The following is a 25,902-nucleotide window of genomic DNA, read 5'->3' on the forward strand; positions in this document are numbered from 1 at the left end:
ATCTATTTTTAGCTTGGATTTTATATTTTGCTTTCTCCACTTCAATTTGATCATATTAATCTAATTTTCCGCCTTGGTGAATTTCATTTGGACTACTCCGTTCTCCCTCTCAGCACTAAACCCAAGTGCTCCACTCAGGAAGTTACAGGACCAGAGGTGTGCTTCAGCTTTGACTCAAGTAACATGCCAACTCTTTGTTCAGAGACTCACGTGCTGCTTTCCTTTTTGTTGCCTGTTGGTTTCCCAATGCAGGTGAGAAAGGAGTGGATTTCAGCTCCCTTGAATGTGGGGAGAACCTGACTGAAACTTCCTGGACTGGATTCCCCCCATCTCACTTTCCGTAACCATTCTTTATTATTAATATTATTATTACAATCTGGCAACTGCTTTATTTCCTCAAAGGATAGTACACTTGATTCACATTTGATGTAGCAGAATCAATCCATCATCTTCATTACAGGCAAAAGCCCTTCTGTTGCTCTTTACCTGTGGCTCCATTTTTGCTTTTAGGCTATAGACCACGATTTAGTGAAGGGCCTATAATCTGGAATCAGACTGTATGGTTTCATGTTCCGGCTCCACCACTTATTAGACAAGTGAGGTTTGGCAGTTTATTTAAGCTCAGTGTCATAACACATAAAATGACAATAAAAATTTGCTTATAGGTTTGTTGTGATGCTTACATAAATTAGCACAACATAAAGCACTTTAGACAGTTTTTTTCCCATTCTAAAATAATATATAGAACTGTGGTGTAAAGTTAAGTAGTAGAAATTTTTATTAAGCCTTGGTTATTGTCACTTCACCTGAACCTGGAAGACTTGTTTTTCTGGGTGAAGAAATGTTTTCTCTGTGTGAAGGTTTCACAATCACAATCAAGCAGGCCTATGAGCCTTGCCATTTAAAGTGGCTCCTCTCTTTTATCTGTGACATACCTACACCCTGGGAATAAGGACTGAGTCAGCTGCTGAGATTCAACAGAATGACTACTGAGGTCTCTCTGCATTCTGGGCTGCTATGATCCCTTGGCTATGGATGACCAGAACTTGACATCGACACTCTTTGGATTTCATGCATGTGGAGACATTCTTACTTTGTGACCTCCACTGAATTTTGAACAGGTAAGTGAAAGGGAAGGAGGCATATAGTGAAGTCAGCCATAGAAGCAGTGTTTAATGTGATGGTCTGAGAAATAGAAGATGAAGCTTTTTGGATTTCCCAAAGCCATGTCAGGAGAGTTAACCTGTGTCTTGGAGAGTAGTCTTACAACTTTTAAAAATAGCTGTGGTAATTACAATTGGTCAGGAAAAATGAATTCTATGAAGACTAAGGCGAAGTCACTTATTTGGAAGGGAAAATGTTACCCAAGTAGATTACTGAGTTTCTGTGAAAATGATCTTGAAATAAAAACAAAGGAGGGATAACCATGAATGGAGTTGTCCAAAAATATATAAACACCAACATATCTCCCTGATGTTTAATTCCAGCCCTCTCTCATTACTGTAAAATCATAACACCCTCAGTGTACCTTTAACAGCTTTTTAGGAACATATTAACCAACTGCACAAGTTTTGATTTGGCTGTAAAGTACTAGGGGAGCTAAGGTTTTCTAGGATTAATGAATAACATGTCTTTATTTGGTTTACTAAAAAAAAAATCATTCTAAAATCTGTTTACATATCTGTTCTCTCCAGGATTAACTTTATATTGGTTCAGCAGATTGTTTACTGTTTTCCTCTTGTCTTTTTTTTTCTTTTCTCCTCAGTGCCCAACCCAAGTTCAAAGGCTGATGAGAGAGAAAAACTCAGGAGGAGATTTTACTCTAGGGAAAGTTGTTCAGTGGATGAGGTCTTGGTGCACGGGGAAAGATGTCAGGCTCCTCCTGGTTCCTTCTCAGCCTTGTTGCTGTAACTGCTGCTCAGTCCACTATAGAGGAACAGGCCAAGACATTTTTGGACAACTTTAATGAGAAAGCTGAAGACTTATCTTATCAAAGTTCACTTGCTTCTTGGAATTATAACACCAATATTACTGAGGAGAATGTTCAAAAGATGGTAAGTTCTCATGGATACAGAGTGGGTGTATGTTGCTCTTTAAATATTTGAATTACTGCCCATAAATGTGAAAGGGGAAATCAAGGAAATCTCTAAGCTGTGAAGTTGCATGTTTGCTTCTGTATCTCTGATTCTGGAGTCCCAGATGACTAAACTTGATTTACCCTGGGGTTTATTTAAAAAATTGTTAGAAAATAATTCACTGGTCGTAGCCTAGATTGTGGAAACAAGTGAATATGCATTATAAAGTTACCATCATAATTATCAAAGCATTTCATGGAAATGCCATAAGTTATCGAGTTAGTAATTTCCTCTAGCCTATAAGAATGTCTGAAGATTCTACAAATGACTATTAATTGAAAAGTGCAGTGGGAGTCTTACCGAGAGAACCAGCTAGTAATTAAGTTAACCATAAGTTGGGTGAGACTGGACTTGGGAATTCCTTCTCTCATTGTCACAGAGCTCTGAGGGACTTCCAAAGGTCACAGCAGAGCTCTCCAAGAAAAACTATAATTAAAATGGTTCTGAAAAATCTCAGAATGCTCTGGGAAAACAAGATGCTTTATTCGACAAATGCAAGAATTTAAGAATTTTTTTTTCTCACAGATCCCACAGCAGTATACTTGTACTTTTAAGTGCTGGAAAATTGAACAGTTATTTGAGAAAAGATTTTTGTGTCATATGAGTTCTTTTCTTCAAAGACGTTTTCTTTACAAATCCAGTTTGGAGTCTTATGTTTTTTCAAATGATTAGTGCATTGCATGTTTAAATTCAATTACTGGCATTCACTGAGCAAATCAAATTTGAGAGCTGCTGCCTCATCTGAAATCCTCCAAGATATATTTTTTCTAAACCTCAAGAAATGTGGATTTTCTTTCTTCTTCTTCTTTTTTTCTTTTTCTTTTTTGCTCTTCAGAAATGTGGATTTTCATGTCCATGTTGTCCTGTGAGATGTTTTGTCTTGTCTCACATTTTGGTCTTGCCTCTCTTCATCTGTTCATTGCAGTTTTCCCTTTCATTTGTAACTTGATTTCTATTGGGGGTGACTGCAGTATAGTTTGTTTGTTTTCATTCTGAGATGAATGGAGAATGGCTTGGTGGTGAAGGTATACTAACATCATGCCTAAGAGCTCTGAAGCCAGACTGCTTACATCCAAATTCTGCCTCTACCACTTTTTAACTAGGTGAACTTGAACTAGTTAATTAGCCTCTCTGGGCCTTAGTTTATTCATCAGTGAAAAAGAAAATATTTATCTCTACCTCATAAGGTTGCCATGAAGACTGGATTAATACACAGAATCGCCAGAATAGTTCTTGATGCTTACAGGCGTGGAAGAACAGTAAGACCTCATTGTTATTAGTGGGAGAGAGAACTACACTTTTAAAATAGACATATAACAGTTCTATTGAGAGCCCATAAGTGAAAAAGCCATGTTATAGAATGAGATGTAGGACCGTCTATGAAGCCACCTCTAATCATTAAAGTGCTATCGTTTTTGAGTTGCACAGATAGATTAGTGCAAACATCAGAAATGAAAAAGTGTAAATCACTAGGTCTGTCTAAACCCAAGGAAAGTATGTATCTTTTAAGGAAAAAATGAGAACATTTAAATGTAAGGAGCAAGCAAGAAGCTCGATGTCTCCTTCTTCAAGTAGTGGTGAAGCGTGCATTGATATACTCAGGCACACCTATGGGTTTGCCTGGAGAAGAAGGCAGTGGGTAGGGAAGGGAGTGGCTCCTCTTTCTATTGTCTGATCACAAGTATTGAGATCCCTTTAGCTGGGTGTTGTAGTGCAATCTTGTAGTCCTAGCACTCAGAAGGCTGAGTCAAGAGGATCATGAGTTCGAGAAGTATTGGCCACTGTGGCAGGGGTTATAAGAGGTACCAAGATGAGCAGATGTCTGAGCTACGGTGTGCTTTTCAGATAGTGAGCGCATGTTTAGCGTGGTCATGTGTAAGTGTGCAATGGTACTGGAAGTATGGATGCTGGGACCAGACGCCTCGGTTCTAACCCTAGTTCTGAATATTACCAACTGATGGTCTTGAGCCAGTTTCTTAACTTCCTTCAGTCCCATTTCTGTCATCTGTAAACTGAAGATTATGACCATGCTGCTAGTAATATATATTATACAGGATTGCTGAGGTTAGAGAATATATGATTCTCTCTCTCTCTCTCTCTCTCTCTCTCTCTCTCTCTCTCTCTCTCTCTCATGTCATATCATGTCTGGCACTTAGCTTTCTCTAAGTCAACATTGACAATGACAGTATTATTATTCAGGGGTTTTGCCTTCTGAAACACCCATAGTCTTACTGCTATCTCAAGTTGGTTGTTCTTTTTCAGGAGAAAAAATCAGAGCTGGAGGAAGCAAAGGCCTCCTATTTCTGAGACTCTTCTGAGATTCACAGAACAGATGCTGGGAGAATGTGAACTTGGGGGCAGGCGATGTAGTTCCCAGAGACAGCCATAATATTCTTTTCTTTGACTGCTTCTTGGCCCGCAGGCAGCAGAGAACTCAGGGTCAGGAAGTAAGAAATACCATCATTTCATCTGTGTATATTGACAGCAAAGCTTTCCTGCACAAAGGGGAGAATTTGTTCCCATAAATTTGCATGTGATTTACTTTACCCCATATTTTACTATGGGCCAGCATGTCCTCTTTATAAGACATGCACTCACTCACAAAATTAAAAATAATGTGAATTTATTTTAATGAAACTATCTGATGATCTACTTTATCTTTTTTGAGATAAACTCTAAATGAACTTCTTGGAAAGAGAAAATAACTGTTTCTGTGATCCCCAGTGTTTAACATTTGCTCAATAACCAACTCTTAACCAAAAGCAAATAAAATATTTGAATTACCATTAATATTTTTTGTATTAGAAATCACCTAGTATTTTTAATATTACTTTTGTGCTATATTTATTTTTTTTTATTTTTTAATTTTTTTTTGGTCTTTCTCCGGTACCGGGAACCGAACTCACGACCTTGCACTTGCCAGGCAGGTGCTTTTGCCGCTGAGCTAAGTCCCCAGCCCCTGTGCTATATTTATTACCTCAAAGAAGTTTTACAAATTCTGAAAAAGTTCTTTAGCCATATAAATATTTATAGTATGTCACAAAGCAGATACTGAGCCAATCATTGATACATAAACAAGTGGTTGGAAAAATGATCCTACCTACAGTCAAAACATAAGCTCACCATTAAAGGTTTTCGTAAATAGTAAAATTATATATATACAATAGACAATACAGGTTGTATATGTGTTAGCTCTTCCTGGGAGTTGATGAGCCATCACAAATCATTTATGACCCAGGAGAAGACCTAGAAGCTATTCAAGATTGTCCTCTAATGATTTTAAGTGAGTAACTTTCTGTGAGTATTGTGACCAGTATTACCTGGAAGGTTCTGGAAAGAAGAGAGAAAAAATTATTCCATTCCTTTAAAAACACAGCAGTGATGATCATACTAAAAGGAAGAATATTAGAAATGGATACTGTCCTGCCAAAGAGAGGAATCAGAATGATTTAAGGGGTAAGAAAATGTTGGGAGTTACACAAAACCTAACTCAAAGATACAATAGCCTAGTGAAACAAGAAGGATAGAGTGTTTGTTTACTGTTATATTGGGCAAGTCTTTATACTAGAAATGCAATACAGTTGAAAGCTTAATAGAGTTAAGTTTAGAGGAAATAGAACAAAGTGCCACTTACATCACAGGTGGTAAAACCGAGAAGACTTGTAAAACTGGGTTAATCTTGTCTTTCTGTGTCTGGCTAATTTTACTACACATGATGACCTTCTGTTCCATCCACTTTCCTGAAAATGGCATGATTCCATTATTCTTTATCACAAATACTCCATTGTGTATATAGGCCATATTTTAAAAATCCATTCATTTGTTGATTGTATACCTAGGCTGATTCCATGTCTTGGTTATTGGGAATGGATCTGCAATAAACATGGTTATACAGATACCTATTTTGTGTACTGACTGCATTTTCTTCATATATATACCCAGGAGTGGTATAACTGGATCATATACTAGATCTATTTTTAATTTTTTTGAGGGAATGTCCTTACTGTCTTTCACAGTGGCTATACTAATTTGCATTCTCACCAACAGTGTATAAGGGCTTTTTTTTCTCCAAATCTTCACCAGCATTTGCTATTATTATTTTTTGATAATAGTAATTCTGACTGCAGTGGGATGGAATCTCAGTGAAGTTTGACTTGCATTTCCTTGATGGCTACTGATGTTGAATATTTTTTCATATATTCCCGGACCATTTAGGGCCAGGAATACGGCTCAGTGGTACAAGTGCCTGCCTAGCAACTGCAAGGTCCTGAGTTCGATTCCCGGCACCAAAAAAAAAAAAAAAAATTGACCATTTATACCTCTTCTTTTGCAAAGTGTCTATTCAGAGCATTTGCCTATTTATTTATTAGATTGCTTGTTCTTTTGTTTTTAACATTTTGAGTTCCTTATGTATGCTGGAGACTAATCCTCTGTCATTGAATAGCTGGCAAAGATTTTCTCCCATTCTGAGCTGACTCTTCATTCTGTTACTTGCTTTCTTTGGTACAGGAGCTTTTTATTGATGCAGTCCCATTTGTCTATTCTTCCTTTTATTTCCTGGACTATTGGAGTCTCATTTAGGAAATTGTTGCCTGTGCCAATATCTTGAAGTATTTCCCCTGTTTTCCTTTAGTAGTTTCAAGTCTTCTAGAATTGTCTTAAAGTCTTTGATCCATTTTGAGTTGATTTTTGTATGGAATGTGAGATTAGGATCTAGTTTCATTCTTCCACATAAGGATATCCAGTGTTCTGAATATCATTTGTTTAAGAGACTGTCTTTTCTCCAAAGTATGTCTTTGGCACCTTTGCTAAGAATCAGATGGCTGTAGTAGATGCACAGGTTTATTTCTGGGGACTATAGTCTATTGATGGACTCAATTCTTTATTCTTTCCTGTGAGAATGTCTAAGGTCATGCCACTTTGAGTGTCATCCCAATGCAGGTTATGTCTCTGTGCCCTTTATCATGTGTCTTGCTTTGTGTTAGCAGAGATGATGCAAGCAGAGGTCTGGAATGCACTTGAATAATGGGGTTTGTCCTTTGCACCTTTGCCTTTGCCAGGAGAACGTGCCTAGACTAGCCAATTAAAAATGAGGGACACAGAAAGTAGTTTTCCAAGCAGAAGCCAACTCCCAGAGCTGTAAGCAATTCCAGCCACAATCAGCAGTGCTGTCTGCCAAGCCCAAGTGACAGTGGGTTTATAAACAATAAACACTTATGCTACTGAGGGTTTTAATTGTTTTTGTATACTATTAGTGTAACAGTAGATCACTGATAGAGGAAGAAAAATTTGGGATGTATGACTGTGTGTGTTCATACTCTATCATCGTGGCATTGTTGAGGACAATCTGACATTTCTATATTGTCCTTGGGTGTAACTTTCAGAAGTCAGGATACTGGGCTTGTCATCCTATGGGTCTGATGTAGAAAGGCAATCTTGAGACTGAATTAAAATAATAGAGGGCATCAAACTTAAACAGTATAGTGTCCTAAATATTGCCTACCTAGAGTGTGGTAGAGAACATCAGGTAGGGATGATGAAAAATGTTCAGTTCAAACCATGTTTCCAAAGTTCCTTTACCTTCTTTGATATTGTGGTATGTGTGGGTGATTCCATTCCTTGCCTATCTTATTCAAGACTGAGAATTATTGGCCAAGAAACAAAAAGAAGATCATACCATTCCCCAGTAAATTTGGATGAAAACTGGTAATAAAAATCATACAATTCTGAGAGAAGATACTGGAGAAGACCCCAACTAGTTCTATAAATAACTGCATTGAGATGGAACATATATTTATACTGTATCAAGGTCACTCTCATTTAACATGTCAAGCTGAAAATATCACCACTGTCTAGACTGTTGGACATGTTTTATTGGAAAGATGATTTTTCTATTCGTATCTATGCTTTTGAATTAGTAGGTTGGTTTATTAACTGTAAATAACATGTGAAAACTTTTGTTTGAAAAACAGAAAAACAAATTTGGTTTAGAGCTCAGTAAAAATTACCAAACTTATCTTTTCTGTACAATGAACTATTCTGTTACTTTACAGCAAGTACAGATTGAATATTTACCAGTTAAACTGTAATTAATTTCTCAGTCAAATGATATTGCTTTTATATGCGTTGACCATTTTTGTAATTGTGTTGGTTTGTTTTTGAAATAGAATCTTTTGCAAATCTTCCTGAAGAGTACAGAATCAGCAAATTCATTATATTAATCAGAAAATTAGTAAGCAGCAGGAAATCCAAATCATAAACCTAACTGGAAACATAAAATGGAATAAATAAGAGTTAGCATTTAAGCAAAAAAAAAAAAAAAAAGATACCAAAGAGCTTTCTTATTTGTTAGTCCAACTCAATCTTGACCTTAACTTGCATAAAGACAAATCCAGTGTCACAGTGTCACAGGGAGAAATTGGGAACTTTTAAATCAGTTTCAGAAAGGGTGCATGTGATTTTTTGTTCGTTTGTTTGTTTTTTGGTACTGGGGATCGAACTCACGACTTTGAGCTTGCCAAGCAGACGCTTATGTCACTGAGCAATACACACAGGCCCGAGTGCATGTGATTTTTTAACAGCAACATAAGAGGTTGCTGGACCATTTTTATTTCTGGAGAGAGCAAAATGTGCTCACTGCTAGCAGAAGTATCCTGGTTTACTCTTCCAATATTTAGCAGTAACTACTACATCTGGTCCAAACTCCTGTCCATGCAGCTGATGTGTTGAGGACTTCCCTGTCGGAGCTCTGGTCTTCAAGAACACTTCCAAAGTATGTTTCTTCATGAGTCATCAGAAGCAAGAGGCCCACACTTAGGCTTTGAGTAATCTTTAGAGCTTATTCAGTGACTTTCTTCTGGGCCTGTGGAGTCTTCAGGCATGCCCAGTTCCTGTGTCTTTGGGGCTGGAGTTACAGTGAACTCCTGGTGAGGCAATTCTAACCCGCTATTTTCTACCCAAAGAGAGCATGCTGACCTGACCCGTGTCCCTTATAGATCCATCCATACTTCATGACACACAAAATACCTATACCAAGTACAGGAAGGGAGGGAGAAAAAAAGTGTCATTGTGCAAGTAAAATGGAAGTCGGGGCTGAGCCACCACCTTTTTCTCATAGCATAAAATACAGCAAAAATTAAAAAGTTATAATGTCTAAAAATTTAATATATTAAACTTCCCACCTAAGTATAGAAAAAATAATTTTTGAATCATAAAGTGGAGTGGTGGAATTCACAGTCATGTCACTTAAACTACCTACTCTGTTACACAGAATAAGCATTTAAAAAAATAGCTCAGCTTGTGAGCATACTTAAAAAGTAACCAAGGTAGTTTCATCTTTGAACCTGATGTGGCCTTAAGAACCATCCCTGGAAACTGGGCCAGAATAGGGGGAGAGGTTTTCCTAGGAGACTTTTGAGCTCCAAGGTACTGGATGGATGAAAAACTACCACCCAGCTTTTTCATCTTTTGTCTTCAGTGAACCCTCACACATACAGGGGAAGTAGTTCAGAGGTTGCTAAAAGTGCAGGTAGGTTCAGGGGATAGTGAGCTATAGAAAAACAAAAGAGTCTCAAGCAACTTATCACCAAAGCATAGCAATTGTTTAAGTAAAATTGTCACAATTTTGTTAGAGACCACCAGACCTATGGACTGGATACAAAAGCTCATTTGAAAACATTTAAAGGCATAGTGAAATCATTGTATTTATTCTATACGTATAGCTAGGGCCACAATAGAGTAGGATATATTTTTGAATATTTATAAAATATGATTTTGCATTATATACTTCCGGTCATTGAAGTTGCAAAGATCTTTCACAGAATGGGAATATGGTATCCGCTACAGAGATAGACGGAGGTCAGAGGGTGTTTTAATTTTTTGTGGTCATCCTGAACAATGCATGTCTTGTCCCCCAACACCTTCTTCTCCCACCAAGATGGCTGCAGAAAATTTGATTATTTTAGTTGCTTCTCTCCTGCCTTTGCACAGAGGTGCTGTGGACTGGCACTAATTTTACCTGTAATTGTTCTTTTCAAGCCCTGGAGTTATGTAAACTGCTGTATTGTTTCATTTCTTCCATCATTCGGGTCTATAAACTACATATAGCTATGGGCCACTACCTAGATCATCTGATTGGTATGCATGCACTGATGTAAATCTCTGCATAACAGATAACCTGTTTGCTTTATTTAGGCCCAGGAATCTTAGCATAAGGATATGAAATACGTCATAAATAATATTACAAAGAACAGCTTGGGAAGGAGCAGTATGCCCTCAGGAGCCAAAATGCAAGGCAACATAATTTTGGGTGGTATAAAGTGTAACACTTGTAGGGTGGTAGTGACAAAATCAAATCAGATAGTCTCAAAGTTCCCACAAGCAGTATAATAAGAAATGTTCTAAGACTGAGGCATTTGGGGGATTGTGCTGTTTCCAGAATAAATCAAGAATAAATTTGTTCATGTACTTTGGCTTCAAAATTTTACCAGAAATGTTACCTGACAGTAAATTATCCTGGACTGAATGAAGATAGGTAGGACAATGGCTCAGAGCAGGAGCTCTGGAGGTAACGGTGGGAGAGGGAGGTGTTGGGCGACAAGACATACACCTGGCTTGATGCCTTGGCTCTTCCAATTATTAGCTATGTGACTTAGGAAAAGTTACTTTGCTCTGTGCCTCATGCCCTTCATTTCTGAAATAGAGGTGGTAGCTCCCTCCAAAGGGTTGTACGTGAACATTAACTGAGAAGCAGTTCCTGAGACGTTGTGAGTGTTCAATAAAGAGAGAAATTATTTTCTTTCTTCACTACCGTTATTTTCTCCATCTCTTTTCTGGTCCGTTACTTTTACTTCTGCACACCATTTTCATCATGTCACATGCTTATTCAGAACCTCTCAGTGACTACCTAATGCTCAAAGGATAGACGTAAAATTTCTTGGCCTGAAAAGAGCAATCATGCCTGGAGTCCGGCCTTTGAGAGCTGTACTAGTTACCTATTGCATAAAAAGTTACTTCAAGGTTAGTGCTTAAAATAACACATATTTATTATCTCACAGTTGCTGCAGGTCAGAAGCCCAGGCACAATTTAGCTGCATCCTGGAGGTCTTGTACGGTTGCACTCAAGGTGGCAGCAAGCACTATGATCTTGTCTGATGCTTGACTAGGGATGGATCCACTCCAAGCTAACATGGCTAGTGTTACATTAGGATCTGTGTGTACTGCTGAACGGAGGTCCTTGTTTTTCTTGCTATCAGAAGCCATCTTCAATCCCAGGCTGCCTTGCTTTTCCATAGAATATATATACCATGACGTCTTGCTGCATTAAAATCAGCAAGGGAGAGAGTCTTCTGGCATGATAAAATCTGCAATCTTATGTGATGTAAATATGTACATCCCATCACCTTTGCTGTATGAGATTGGTTAAAGCAAGCCACAGGTCTGTTCTTACTCAAGAGGAAACCACATGAGGCCACGACCGCCAGCAGGTAGGGATCATGGGAGCTATCTCAGTGTCTGTCAGCCACAGGCCCAGGATTGAATGCTGGTGGATGACCGCCAGCTCCACTATTTCTCTAGGCCCCTTTCTGTACATACACAATGGAGATACAGTGACCTTCTCCCTCATGGAGTTGTTAAAATCTCAAATGAGATGACTTATTTTGAAATTATGTAAGTATGTATATACAGGATAGCTAACATAGATGTACTAGTGTCTTCTATTGCTCTACAGAAAGGAACAATTAGTGATTACTTGTTTGATCGACCTCGTATATCTCTATTTATTTTCTTGAGAAACCACTTTGAAGATATCAATAAGTAATACAACAACCACTGTTAATTTCCTACAACTTTGTCTGTAACTCTGTTTTGTTTGTATTGTTCTTATGCTATTTTGTAAATGGATGTCTGTCTGTTAATATGTTTTCCTTCTTTTATTTCTTAAAATAGAAAAAAGAGATAAATTATTTTGCAAAGTATTCCATTCCCTCCAACTCTTATCTACTTAAAGTCCCTCTTCTATGAGGACTTGGCCAACTATAGTCACCTGTATGAGTTTCTCCTTTCTTAGAACTGAAACTGATGGGCCCTCTCACAGTTTATAGAGTATTATATACTCATGTCTCATTAGTGAAACATTCAGGATGCATATCTTATCCATCTGATAAAATTTTAAGCAACCTAAGGACAAAGACCTTTTCTGTATAAGTAACAACATTTATTGAATCTTAGAATGTGTCAGACACTCTGGTTAGCATTTTATTATTTGTAATTCTTCTAATCTCTACAACAACCCTTTTATGTAAGTCTTATTATTCTTCATATTTTGCAGATAAGGTAACTGTGGGTCAGACAGGCTAATTTGCCCAAGGTTACAAGCTAGTCAGAGGTGTCTGGCTCCAGGAATGAAATTCTTATTGTCTCGTACACTATTTCTTTTGTATGGCCTTAAAGCAGTGCAGTGTACAAAGTACTTGTTCATTTCAGGCTCTGATAGGTGGAAATAAATGTGTGCATTGAGAGAAGACTGCACTAAGAAGTCTGGAAACATCCACTTTCCTACTAACACTCAAGAAGGGGAGATGCATCCTGGTGTCCTCACTCGCTTATTGATTTCTTTTGCTGGTGGAAAATCACCATGACTGCCAAATGGCTATGTCTTGAGAAGCCTTTGAGATCACAATTTAAGCTCAGAAGCCTTGTTTTAAATAATGGCATACAGGGGCTTACTGCGAGCTGGTTCTCATTTCTCATGGTTATCATGGTCGTGTGGACTGTATTCCCATCATGTCTACTCTGAGCTCTACTGGGTTCTTCTTTTAGAACATTCTTCCTTGAATCCTTGGCCAACTCACCTACGTCACAGCAAAAAGGCCATAGATTCCAGGGTCTCACAATGTGGATTATCTGTGAGAATTCACATCCAGTTCTGGAGACAGGACCCTGGGGAAAACTAGGCATTGGGCCAGAAAGAGAGAGTAGCCAAATGTGGCCTGGTCACTTTTAACCTAAACCCTGACCTGCCTCAAAATAGGGGACTAAACCACTCTGGAAATAGTAGATGTTTCACCAGATGTTCTTTGTACTGTATCTTCTCCTCTATGAAAGCCATGCCATTCCAATTTAAATTTTATTTTTTGCCATTTCAGAATGAGGCTGGGGCCCTCTGGTCTGCCTTTTATGAACAACAGTCCAACCTTGCCAAAGCTTATCCACTACAAGAAATTCAGAATCTCACAGTCAAGCGTCAGTTGCAGGCTCTTCAGCACAGTGGGTCTTCTGTGCTATCTGCAGAGAAGAACAATCAGGTATGTTTGTGAGTGTTTCAGTACTCATCCCGAGCGTTGAAATGTTTGGGAGATATCAAACATTATATCACTGTGGCTGCTTCCTTTATCTGCAAAGATAGTACTGCTGACATTAGCAGTATTTCTGTGCCTACGTAGCGTGGCCATAAAAGATATCTTTCTGTTGCTCTGACAAAATACCCAAGAAAATCAATTTAACTCAGAAAATAATTTAATACAACTCAAAAGTTTTTGCCCATGGTTACTTGGCTCCATTGCTCCTGGGCGGAGCATCGTGGCAAAGAACACGGGAAGGAGGAGTTTCACTTCTTGATGGATAGGAGACAAAGAGAGAGGGAACGAGCCGGGGACAAAATGCACCCTTCAAAGGCACATCCCCAGTGCCTGCTTCCTCCAGCTAGGCTTCCATCTGCTAGAGAGTCCACTTCTAAAAAAAAAAGAGTCCACTTCTTCCCAGTAGTGTTCCCGACTGAGAGCCAATCCATTAGCACACAGCCTTTAGATGATCCAGAACATAACATCATCCCAACTACAGTCTTTCTGAGAGTGAAAGAAGACAGTGGGCTCTGATCTGCACAGAGGTGAGCAGAGATACGGTGTGGTCCTCTGGGGTCTGCATCTAGTAAGGCAGTCTAGGACTGCATTAGACTCTTTTGGTTTGTGATAGCCAAACGCCATGGTTGGCTAATGTAACCCTTGCTGCCAATGAAATCTTTAAATCTCTCCCACCAACGTCCTGCTACAATGGCTCTTTAAAAATTTCTTCTTAGATTGTCCAAATTAAAGAAAGCCTATTTTATTTTCTGCTAAAATAACATTCTTTGCTCAGCTGTCTAGCCCAGGAGCCAGTTAACTTTCTTTCTGTAAAGGAAGAAATAATAAATATTTCAGGTTTTGCAGACCATATTGCTTCTGTCACAATAGTCAACTCTGCCATTTTAGCAGGAAACCAGCCATAGCTAATACATAAAGGAATGAATGTGGCTGTGCTCCAATAAAATTTTACAAAAACAGGCAGCAGACAGGATTTTCTGCAGAACATAGTTTGCAGACCCCAGATAGAGCCTATTGAAATATTTTTATCTAAAATATTTAGCTATTTAACATCAAATTCTTCCTTCACAGCTATTTATCTTCTGGAACTCTGTATGTCCCAGTCCACATTTATAAAAATACAAATTTCTGATAAGGACAGAGATAAAGCCATATGGCATTTATTTATACAAGTTGATATTTATTGTTCTACATTCTTTGGATCCAATGATCTCCTTAGCTATTAATCCACTTTATCTTATCCATTTCTTGGTTCTCCATAATTTTCACAAGGACACCATGAGAAACTGTGCCTGTTTGAATAAAGACAGGCTAGTCTAGCCTAGATGGGTACGCTATTTTTAAAAGATCCCCAGATAATTGTAATGTGTGCAAAGATTAAGAGTTACACTTTAAATGAGAATAAGAGCTTGAAGTGTTTGGGAAGAGGGGATACTTAAGGATGTATGTTTAGTATAGAGGAAGGAGGGAGATTGAAGATGCAGGTAGAGAAAGAGACCAGACAGGATTTTGTGCCAAGGAATTTCGGTTGATTGTTTGGGCTATGGGATGCTGTGGGAGTTATAAGCACGGTACTAATTTCATGTTTCAGGATAATGACTCTGTAGCACAGTGAAAGAATAATGGAATAACAATTAGGAGAAGAAACAGGGTTTTCAGTCCAGTGTTTCTTATTAATTTTGTTTTGTTTTGGTTTTGATACCGGGAATCAAACTCAGGACCTTGCTCTCACCAGGCAGGTGCTTAGGCCGCTGAGCTATATCCCCGGCAGTCCAGTGTTTCTTAAATCATCTGTGGAAGAAAATCAGTCCCTCCCTCTCTTTCACTCCCTTCTTTCCTTCCTTCCTTCCTTCCTTCCTTCCTTCCTTCCTTCCTTCCTTCCTTCCTTCCTTCCTTTCTTCTCTCCCCCTTCCTTTATTGTTCAATACTTCGTTAATCCATTACAGTCCATTACAGATCAATACTTTAAATTCATTGATCATATGCTTAGAGGTCATGGAATATCAAGTTGTTCTGTAAAGTTTATAAATATTTGCAGTAGTTCAATTCCCACACTTATCACAGAATAGAACCAAATCTTTTGCTGACTTGCACTGACCCATGGACCACGGTGTGAGAAGTACTACTTTACTCTGTTACCGTTACTCCTTGTTACCTACTGCGTAAAGTTTAAAGTCTTTATTGTGGAAGGGATGATCCTTGAGAACTATCCTTTGCTTACCCCTCCATTTTCATGTCCTCCATTCCCCTAGTCAGTATTATATTCCAGTTTTATACAACATCCCATCACCTCTTGAAAATGTTTTGTCTTTTCCAACCTCCTCCCATGTTTAGGCTCTGTCTTCTACTTCCCTTCTTTACCCGACCAATTCCTAGTTCTGCGAGACTCAACTCTCATGTCCTCTCCTCTTTGAAGCCATTCCCGAATCTCCAGGTTGTAAGTCTCCTCCCCCACTCCCAGACGATGCTTCCGCATCATTTTTTAGTGACAGTTTATAGCATTTGCATTTCTTTGTGTGTGTTTAGGTTAGAAACCTTCTTGGGGTTTTGGCAGGTATGTTTAACTCAATGACTCCATATGTAATTATTATGTGCTTATGGGGCTGTGTGGTGTTCCTGGTGCGGAAACTTAAATGTGATGTTCTTTCCTTATACATAGGGAGACACTTGATAAAGAAGATGTGAATTGCTGTTTTTGAAGCATTAAAAAAATTCACATGACCAAAAGGATATTTTAACGTTAACTTTCTCTGGAGCATACTTTCCATTTCTAATATTATTTATTATCTTTAATTTGCAGTTGAACACAATTCTAAATACAATGAGCACCATCTATAGTACTGGAAAAGTTTGTAACCCCAATAATCTACAGGAGTGCTTGCTGCTTGAACCAGGTAGACTTAATTTTCAGTGATGATTCTGAAATTTTTACTTTTACTCTCTAAGTTTTAGAAACTGACTTTAGTTGATGACTTTGTGATTTTCAGATGGATAGTTCAAAGGTGGTAGCATCCAAACAGGTGTGTTTCAGCACACAGATGCTCTTTTAACTTTAAAAAGCTTTAGTGTAGATTATATCACATTGAAGTAATTTAAGTTAGCAATGAAATTATTTCAGTAGTTTTTCTTTGCAGACATATTAAGAGTAAGAGTAGTGGATTTCATTTAATAACTTTATGCCCACCTTCTTTTTAATTCTTTAAAGTTTATTTATTTGTTTATAACTTTTATAAATGCATGTTTATTTTCCTTTGGGTGCTGTGGAATAACAGGTTTGGATGACATAATGTCAAACAGCAAAGACTACAATGAGAGGCTCTGGGCTTGGGAAGGCTGGAGGTCCGAGGTCGGCAAGCAGATGAGGCCACTGTATGAAGAGTATGTGGCCCTGAAAAATGAGATGGCAAAAGCAAACAGTAAGTGTCTCAGCCTGTTGAGGTCCTGAAGCTCTCTGCCAGAACATGGGAGTATTTCTCACGCACAACAAAGCCTACTTTTTAATATGAAGATACCCTTAAATTAATAATCATTTGTTAAAACAGTCAGGTTACCTGTCTCAGAAGGAAACTACTGGGGTATAAGAAAGATGCATTGGAACTCTAAAGATCAGAGCTCGGGAATGAGATTCAATTACAAGGATGCAAATAAGCTATCCAGGAATTATAAACTATGAGTGGTCCAGGGAGGTCTTGGGTTCCCAAGCTTCCTGAGGGAATCTGGAGATTGAGAGGGGAACCTATTTCTTAGGATGAGGGACAGAGACACTATCTCTCACCTGAACCCTCACCTGGCCACAGCGCAATCGCAGAGGTCACTTGTGTGTTTACCTCAGGGTGATGTCTCCGAAAGAAAAAATCATATGAGTTTAAGCTGGAAAGCCTTTATTATCTGCAGTTTTAAATTTAAGTCAGTCTGATAGTCCTAAAAATCTTAACATAGGAAGGAATTTCCACATCTCTTAGCTTGCTCTTCTTAATAATGAGATGAAGTCATGATATTATGAATACTTCGTGCTTTGGTGAGTCACTGCCCCCTGGGGCTGAGTAAGGAAAGAAGTTTTTTTTCATTTGCTGTTTTTAATTTCTCCTGCTGCTGTTTAAAGTTACCTTTTCAAGCTGCAGGCAAGCTACAGATAGTAGTTTCTCATTAATTAAAAAAAACACCAGACATATCTTTCCATTCAAACACTCATTTATTTCTTCATCTTCCTGACTATCCACTGGCAATGTGGTACAAAAATGAAATTATTAAAATGCATTTACCAACTTTATTAGCTCATACCCTAACACAGCTTGTGTTTCTTGATGGCGAGATATTAATGAAGCACACACAGATGTGCTGTGTATACACACAACTTACACATGAACATGGGCCCATCGTAACAATGTCTAAGATAAATTGGGTCATATCAAAACACAAGGTCCTGAATAAAATGAGAACTAAAATCCGTAGAGACTCAATTGCATGTTTTAAAGCTAATGATGTGAACTGATCTATGGTATGAGTAGAGACCCAGGGTTAAGAAACTAAGTGTGTGACTTCGCTCCTTACCAGTTGTATGACCCTGGACAAGTGGTTTCACTGCTCTACGCATAAGCTGTTGGTAGGAATGTAGATGGGTGCAACCATTAGGGAAAACAGTGTGGAAGTTTCTAAAGAAATTAAAAACAGATCTACCATACGGCCCAGAAACTGTCTTCTGGGTATATACTCAAAAGGAATGAAATCTTTACCTCAAAAAGATATCCATGCGTTGATGCTCATTGTAACATTACATACAATAACTAAGGTATGGAAACAACCTCTGTGTCCGTCAAGGGATGAATGGATAGAGAGACCATGGGATGAATGCACTTACCAACTTTATTAGCTCATACCCTGTGTGTATGTATATATATATATATATATATATATATATATATATATATATATTCCAGTCATAAAAAGAGGAGATTCCTGCCATTTGCCACAATATGGACAGAACTGGAGGACATTTTGCTAAGTTAAAAAAGCTTAACAAAGAAAGAAAAATGCTGCATGATTTCACTTATATGTGGAATCTACCAAAAAAGGGTCAAACATACAGAAAAAGAGATAAAATTGTGCTTATGAGGGTGGAGTGGGAGGAAATGGGGAAATACAGGTCAAAGTATACAAAGTATCAGATACGTGAGATGAACAAATCTGAAGATCTCATGTAAAGCATGATAGCAGTAGTTCATAATAGCTTACTGTAATCAAGATTTTGCTAAACAAATAAATTATAGCTGTTTTTGCTGGGGTGTGTGTGTAACTATGTGAGATGATAGATGTATTAATTTGTTTCATTATAATAGACTTTTTACTATATTATATGTAGTCCATAACATCATGGCATTTACCTTTAATATACAAAAATAAGATTTATTTTAAAAATAAGTACAAGCTGTTAAAATGCACAGTGGAAGTTATAATGATGACAATTTTGTACAGTTTTGTGCATATAAAATGAGATAATATAGTTAATTTCCTAGTACAGAACAAGTACTGAACAGAATTATCTAATATTATTATTCATTTGGATCTCTTTGAGTCTATGTTTGTAAAAGCAACAAAAAATGTGACAAACCGTTAGATTTCTTTTAACCTTCCAGCAAGATCATAAACTATACTATTGCGTCTCCTTTCCCTTCCTTATGCTCTCCTCTTGCTCTTTTTTAAAAAACAGATTATGAGGACTATGGGGATTACTGGAGAGCAGATTACGAAGCAGAGGGAGCAGATGGCTACGACTATAGCCGAGAGCAGTTGATTGAAGATGTTGAGCGTACCTTTGCTGAGGTAACCCAAGGACTGCAGGGAGGGGCGCAGGAAGGAGGGACAATGGGCAAAGTCATTCAGGGGTGTCCTTAACACACGAGCTGGTCAGCAGTCACAGAACTGTGTAATTTTAGAGCTTGAAGAGATTTCTTAGGAAAATAGGGCAGCCCCTACACATAATCGGAGTTGTTGTGTTCTTCTCCTTTTAATCACGGACCAGTAATTACCAATCAAAAGGGTATAAGGAGGAAAGCTTACAGGAAGGAATGGTATTTTAGGTTAAAAGAAGGAATGGTTTTTGTAAGCAACCTGGGGATGGCGCTGTCTTCTTTTGTTAGCAGGGCCATAGACTTTGCTTCCTTCCTCAGGACAATTGATACTATTATTTCTTTAGCCTTTGATTACAAAAGTTTTTATAAGGAAGAGAGAGACCCATGAGTAGAGGTATCTGAAAGACACTTCTCAGTGTGTCCCTCTCCCCTCATCGTGACCTCTCTATCTCTTCTTTATCCCTGCGCCATCAAACTTCGGATGTGAGACCGCTCCATCATGGCCATGGTTGGGCAGAACTATCAAAAATGGAATAAAAACAACTCCCCTAAAGGGAAATGGGCAAAAGGTTTGACTAATTATACCATCAAAGAAATTTTACATGGGGGAAAAGAGAAGGGAGAGAAGGAGAAATTTTGTATGTATGTATATGCAGGATAGTTAACATAGTTGTTCTGCTGTCTTCTATTTCTTTGCTGAAAGAAACTGTCAGTGAGTCCTTGATTGGTCAATAGTGCATGTCTCTGTCTGTTTTCATGAGAAACCACTTTGAAGATGTCAATATGCAATACAACAAGTATTATTAATTTCCTACCACTTTGTTTGTAACTCTGTATTGTCTGTACAGTTCTTTTGCTATTTTGTAAAAGGTTGTCTGTCTGTTAATGTTTTCCTCCTTTTATTTTTAAAATAAAAAAAAAATTTTACAAATGGCAAATAAACAAGGAAGATGTTATTAGGCGAATGCAAATTAAAACTGATGAAAATCCGGTATACAGCCTCCAGAATTGCAATGACAAAAAGAATGACAATACCAAGTGTTGGGGCATGTGGAGATGCTGGAGCCTTCATATACATTTTGCTAGCAAAAATGTAAAATGGTGCCTGGTATGGTGTCACATGTCTGTAATCCCAGGTACTTTGGAGGCTGAGGCACATGGATCACAAGTTTGGTCGTACCCTCTCATAAAATTAAAAAAAAAGCTAAAGGGCTGGGGATGCAGCTCAGTGGTAGAACACCCTTTGATTTGATCCCCTGTAGTGAGAAAAAAGTGAAATGATGCAGTAATTTGGCAAAGAGTTTGACAATTTCTTAAAAAGTTAAATATACAATTGAACCATATGACTCAACTGTTGAACTCTTAGCTATGTACATGGGATAAATGAAAACATATACCCAAAGAAAGATGTATACACAAATGTGAATGGCAGCATTATTCATAATAGCACTACATTGGAACAACTTTCAACTGATGAATGGGTAAACTGACTCTGGGATATTCATACAGTGGAATACTACTCAGTAATAAAATGGAATGGACTACTGATGCATGCTACAATATGGATGATCCTAGAAAACATTCTTAGTAAAGGAAGGCAGACACAAAAGGTCACATATTATATAATTCCATTTATATGAAATGTCTACAATGGGCAAAAGTATACAGACAGAAATCAATTCAGTGATAACCTGGGCTGGAAGGGAGTGGGGCATTGGCTGAAGATAGGTATATAGAAATTTTGCAGAGATGGAAATGTAATAAAACTGGATGATGATGACAGTTTCCCAGCATCTATAATTTATTAAATTTTATGAAACTGTACCCTTAAAGGTGAGTGAACGTCATGGTCTGCAATTTATAGTTCAATTTAAAGACAAAAGAAATAAGTAGCATCTTAAATTACTGTTTTGGCCTCTGATTTTCTTTTGGGGCCTGTAGTCCTCCAGATGTTTGTGTTTTTTTGTATAGTGGGGCTAGTCATCATTCATATCTGTGGAGAAGAATGGCTTTTAAATGCTCCAGAATACTTGAGAGGAGAACAAATAATTTAAGGGAATTCTTCTTATATGAAGGAATTTTTATATTTAGTGTTGAGGATTGGAAATTAGAGTTGGCTCCTCTTAATCTTGAACTTTCTTCCTATGTTTTTAGATTAAACCATTGTATGAACAACTCCATGCCTATGTGAGGGCAAAGTTGATGGAGGCCTACCCTTCCCGTATCAGTCCAACTGGATGCCTCCCTGCTCATTTGCTTGGTAAGAAACCTCAGGAATCCTTTGTGTTCTTTGTCATCTCAGTTAGTTCCATAAATAAAATTTTCTTTTGGAGTGAGGTCAAATCATGAAATTTTTGAAAACTCTTTAAATGAACTTAATAACATTATAGAAATCACAATTTGAATGCACTTTCTTCAGCAGAGACTGCAGTTTCAACCATTCTCTATTAAATTACTATTTTTATACAAAAAGAGGTATTATGTTGGTTATAATACAAAAGACGAAGGGGTTATTTAAGATAATTAGAGAAAGAATTCCACGTTAAAATGAGAGTGGAAATGAGTAAAATAGTTCATAGCATTGAAATTGGTTGACTAATGTCTTAAGGTGGAATTTGGGATTTTAGCATCATATTCTCGAAGGAAAGAAACTTGGTAAGATGGTGGTGCTCGGGGGTGAATGGAAGTCTTTCTGGAGCTGAGGTTTGGCCTGCATGAAAGCATCATGTGCTCAACCTAGACTGCACCAGTAAGTCTTGCTGAAAAGTATTTGGTTAGGATTACATGAGTAATAACTGAAGGAAGAGGCCATCTTTCTCTCTCCCACTCCAGCAGCCAAGGCCGAGGCCAAGGCCGAGGCCAAGGCCAAATATGATAGAAATGTTTGAAAAGTTCATGCCATACATTGTATCTCTTCTAGAGTCAAACAAGGTTTCTGATAGGTAATTCTTCATAGCCAAGCCCCACCTCCATCAGTAGAAGAGAATATGGACAAAGGAATGATGATGACTTTTAATTCTAAAGAAATATAGAAATCTGTTCTACATTTCCTTGGAAGGCATTATCTAGTAATTTAGGTTTTTCCCAATCATGTCTGTTGTGATAGGGTTCTTTCTTCCCTGTAAGATAGACTAACCTAGTGCTGTATGGAACTGATTCTAAGGAAGCTATAAGACAAAGCACAGTACTTGCCACAGGGGTATGTACTCAATATATTTTAGTGCCATTATTGTTATCAGTGCATATGCATTTTTTTCAGGTTAAATATCCCACACAGTTTCAAACACTCCCCAAAATCTCACTTTTTTAGTTCTCTTTTGCATGAGCTACACTTTGTCCAGTCCTTCTTCAGTTGTCATGCTCAGAACTGAATACTTACTCTAGATGAAGTTTGACCAACAGAGGGGGAAAAAAGTGGTACCATATCTGCCTTTGTTCTAGACCCTATGATTCTATCAATTTAGCTGAAGATCGTATTTGTGTTTTAGATGCCATGTCATTCTCTCTATTGGATCATTTTTGGTCTTTTACTGTACGCTTTGCTTCAGCCTGATGTCACATATATATTTCTATGGTAGATGAGTTTTTGTTTAAAATTTAAGTATAGGACCTCACATTTTATCTTTTAAAATTAATTCACAGGAGTACACTTCATGTAGCTATGTTGTGCCATTTCTTTGGTGCCAGGATTCTGCTCTCTCTATTATATTGAATTTTTCCAGATTCATCTTTCCTTTTTAGGTCTCCGGTCTTGTAATACAACTTCACATTGTTGGTGATGCTTGAAAAATCATTTGGATAAGGGTATTACCATAGTAACAAAGTGAACTTAATTACTAACTAGTGGAAACTTTTTCTATTTGTTTTGCAGTACTGGTAATTGAACCAAAGGGCTTCTCACTGAACTATATCCCCAGATGTTTTTAGTTTTTGAACTTTGGGACAGGGTCTCATTGAGTCACTAAGTTGTCCAGGCTGAGCTTGAACTTGGTATCCTCTTTTGCTTTCCAGAATGCTGAAATTGTAGGTGTGCGCCACTATGCCTGGCATTATTTAGTAGCTATCTTTGAATTATGACATTATGTAATTTCTTTTGAATTCAATATGAGGCATCACTAATAGTTTAATTTGTAGCATTTTGTCCCATGAATGGTGATTTATATGAATTAATCTTTATAGTTCCTATGATGCTCCATATAGTAGATAAATTGTGCCCTTGAATAAGTGATTTGAGGTAGAAGAAATGAGGTTTATTCCCTAATAAGCTTTGTCTAACCAGATAATCTCTTGCTATTTTAATCTTTTAGAGGAGATAGAAGAAGGAAATGTTGGCAATTTAAAAAAAAGAAGGCAAAAAGGGTGGAAAGTTAGCAAAAGGGAAGCGCAGAAACTAGACTGTTTAGAAATACTGTATGGTTTGTGTACCAGTCCAGTCTCATGTACTGTATAAAGTCAGGTCTATACTTTTGCTGTTTTGTCATCATATTAATGTATTCTTTTTTAATATAGGTGATATGTGGGGTAGATTTTGGACAAATCTATACGCCTTGACAATTCCCTTTCAACAGAAACCAAACATAGATGTTACTGATGCAATGGGGAACCAGGTAGGAAGAAGAGATCTTAAAAGCAATCTAAATTTTAAATCTCATTTTTTTATGCAATCCTTCTGTTCTTATCTCTTGTATGTGAAACTGTGCAAATTAAAAATTCAGGAGAATTGAAATGTATTTCTTATGTATCTAAGTTGTTTTAGAGAAGTAATATATAATGTCAATGACCTCATATACCTTAAATAACAAGTATGGTATTGATCCTATTGAGAGGTTTTGAGTTTTCCTTTACGCAAACGTGCAGTTAGCAACTGGTTTGCAGTACACTTTCTAAAGTTAATCATTGCTAAATAATCATTGAATAGTAAAAATGAATAGTGAAAAGCCAAGAATATCATTAGAAGGTATTTTTCATATTAAAAATCATTATTGTTAGAACTATTACAAGAATCTTTTACATCACCTTTCTTGCCACTTTGATATAATTATTTAAATTCTATGTGTTCCTTTCCATTGATCAAATCATATTAAAATTTTAGTTATGCATTCATCTTTACTTACTTAAATTTTACATTTCTGTGAAGAATTAACAATCATATTTTATTTGCCTCATAAAATTTCTTGAGATGGTCATATAGTAATTATCTATCTATTGGTGAACCTTTTCTAGTCAATAGTTTTAAATCTCTAGCAATGCAGTCAACACATTCACACGTACTCCTGTGAAAAGTCCACAGCAGTATAAAATCTTGAATCTGCAAGGTGCTCTAAACCCTTGCAGCTGTTCTAGCAGCATTGTGCAAAGCTATAGCCATCAAAAGAGCATAGTTTTGGCATGAAAATAGACACAAAGAGTCACGAAACAAAGTAGAGAGCTTTGAAGTAAATCCACACTTCTACAGCCAACTGATTTTTGACAAAAGTGCTAAAAACATGCACTGGAAAAGGCAGTTTTTTCAATAAATGGTTCCGTGAAAAATAGACATCCACAAGTGGAGGAATGAAACTAGATCTCTCTCTCACCAGTTCTAAAAATTAACTCAAAATAGATTAAAGTCTTAACTGTGAGGTCCAAAATTTTGAAATTACTACAAGAAAACATAGGAAAAACGCTTCAGGACATTGGAATAAACAAAGATGTTTGGACAAGGGCCCAAGAGCACAGGCAACAAAAGCAAAATAACGGACAAATAGTATTACGTAAAACTTAAAAGCTTTTGTACAGCAAAGGAAATAACGAATGAAGAGGCAGCCCAGAATGAAAGAATGTTTGGAAGCTATACATCTGACAAAGGGTTAATATCCAGAACATATAGGGAACTCCAACAACTCAAAAGCAAAAATACAAAGCAAAACAAAACAAAACCCATCAAAAAAAATCTGATTAAAATGGGCAATAGATCATTAAGACATTTCTTAAAAGAAGGCGTACAGGTGGGCAAAAGTATGGGAAAATGCTCAGCATCACTAATCATCAGCACAGTGAGATATCGCCTGACTTCAATAAGAGTGGCTGGTATAAAAAATCCCAAAGACCCCAAAGATACCAAGTGCTGGTGAGTATGTGGAGCAAAGGGAACCCTTACGCACTGCTACTGAGAATGAAAATTAGTAGTCACTTCAGAAAACATTATGATGCTCCCTTAAAAATTAGAAAAAACAGCTATCATGTGATCCACCAGTCTCACTGTTGGGTATGTACTCCAACGCAATGAAATAAGTATGTTGAAGAGACATGTGCATTTCCTTGTTTATTGCAGCACTATTCATAGTAGCCAAAAAATGGAAACAAGCTAAATTTCCACCAACTGATGGTGCATAAGCACAGTGGAATACTATTAATCCATAAGAGAAATGTACTTTTGGCATTTGCAACAACACACATAGAACTGGAGATCATCATGTTAAGAGAAATAAGTCAGGGACAGAAAGACGAGTACCACATGCTCTCACTCATACGTGAAAGCTAAGAAAGTTGATCTCTTAGGAACCGAGACTAAAATTG

At 37.5% G+C, this 25,902-nt stretch overlaps 1 protein-coding gene across 3 annotated transcripts in view; it reads left to right on the forward strand.

The window, feature by feature from the left end:
- Positions 1–926: 926 nt before the first annotated feature.
- The window catches only part of Ace2 (angiotensin I converting enzyme 2), a 52,477-nt gene continuing 27,501 nt past the window's right edge, over positions 927–25,902 (forward strand). For 2 of the 3 annotated variants that reach the window (XM_013506975.1, XM_013506974.1), the window contains exons 1-8: positions 927–1,121; positions 1,766–2,054; positions 13,283–13,441; positions 16,296–16,389; positions 16,768–16,911; positions 19,203–19,315; positions 21,499–21,604; positions 23,854–23,951. In XM_013506975.1, the coding sequence (XP_013362429.1) occupies positions 1,869–2,054; positions 13,283–13,441; positions 16,296–16,389; positions 16,768–16,911; positions 19,203–19,315; positions 21,499–21,604; positions 23,854–23,951 (900 nt within the window). In that variant the 5' untranslated portion in view covers positions 927–1,121; positions 1,766–1,868. 3 annotated transcript variants of the gene reach the window in all.

The sequence above is a fragment of the Chinchilla lanigera genome, unplaced genomic scaffold (assembly GCF_000276665.1).
Source record: "Chinchilla lanigera isolate Chin_1 unplaced genomic scaffold, ChiLan1.0 scaffold00118, whole genome shotgun sequence".
Taxonomy (NCBI): Eukaryota; Metazoa; Chordata; class Mammalia; order Rodentia; family Chinchillidae; genus Chinchilla; species Chinchilla lanigera.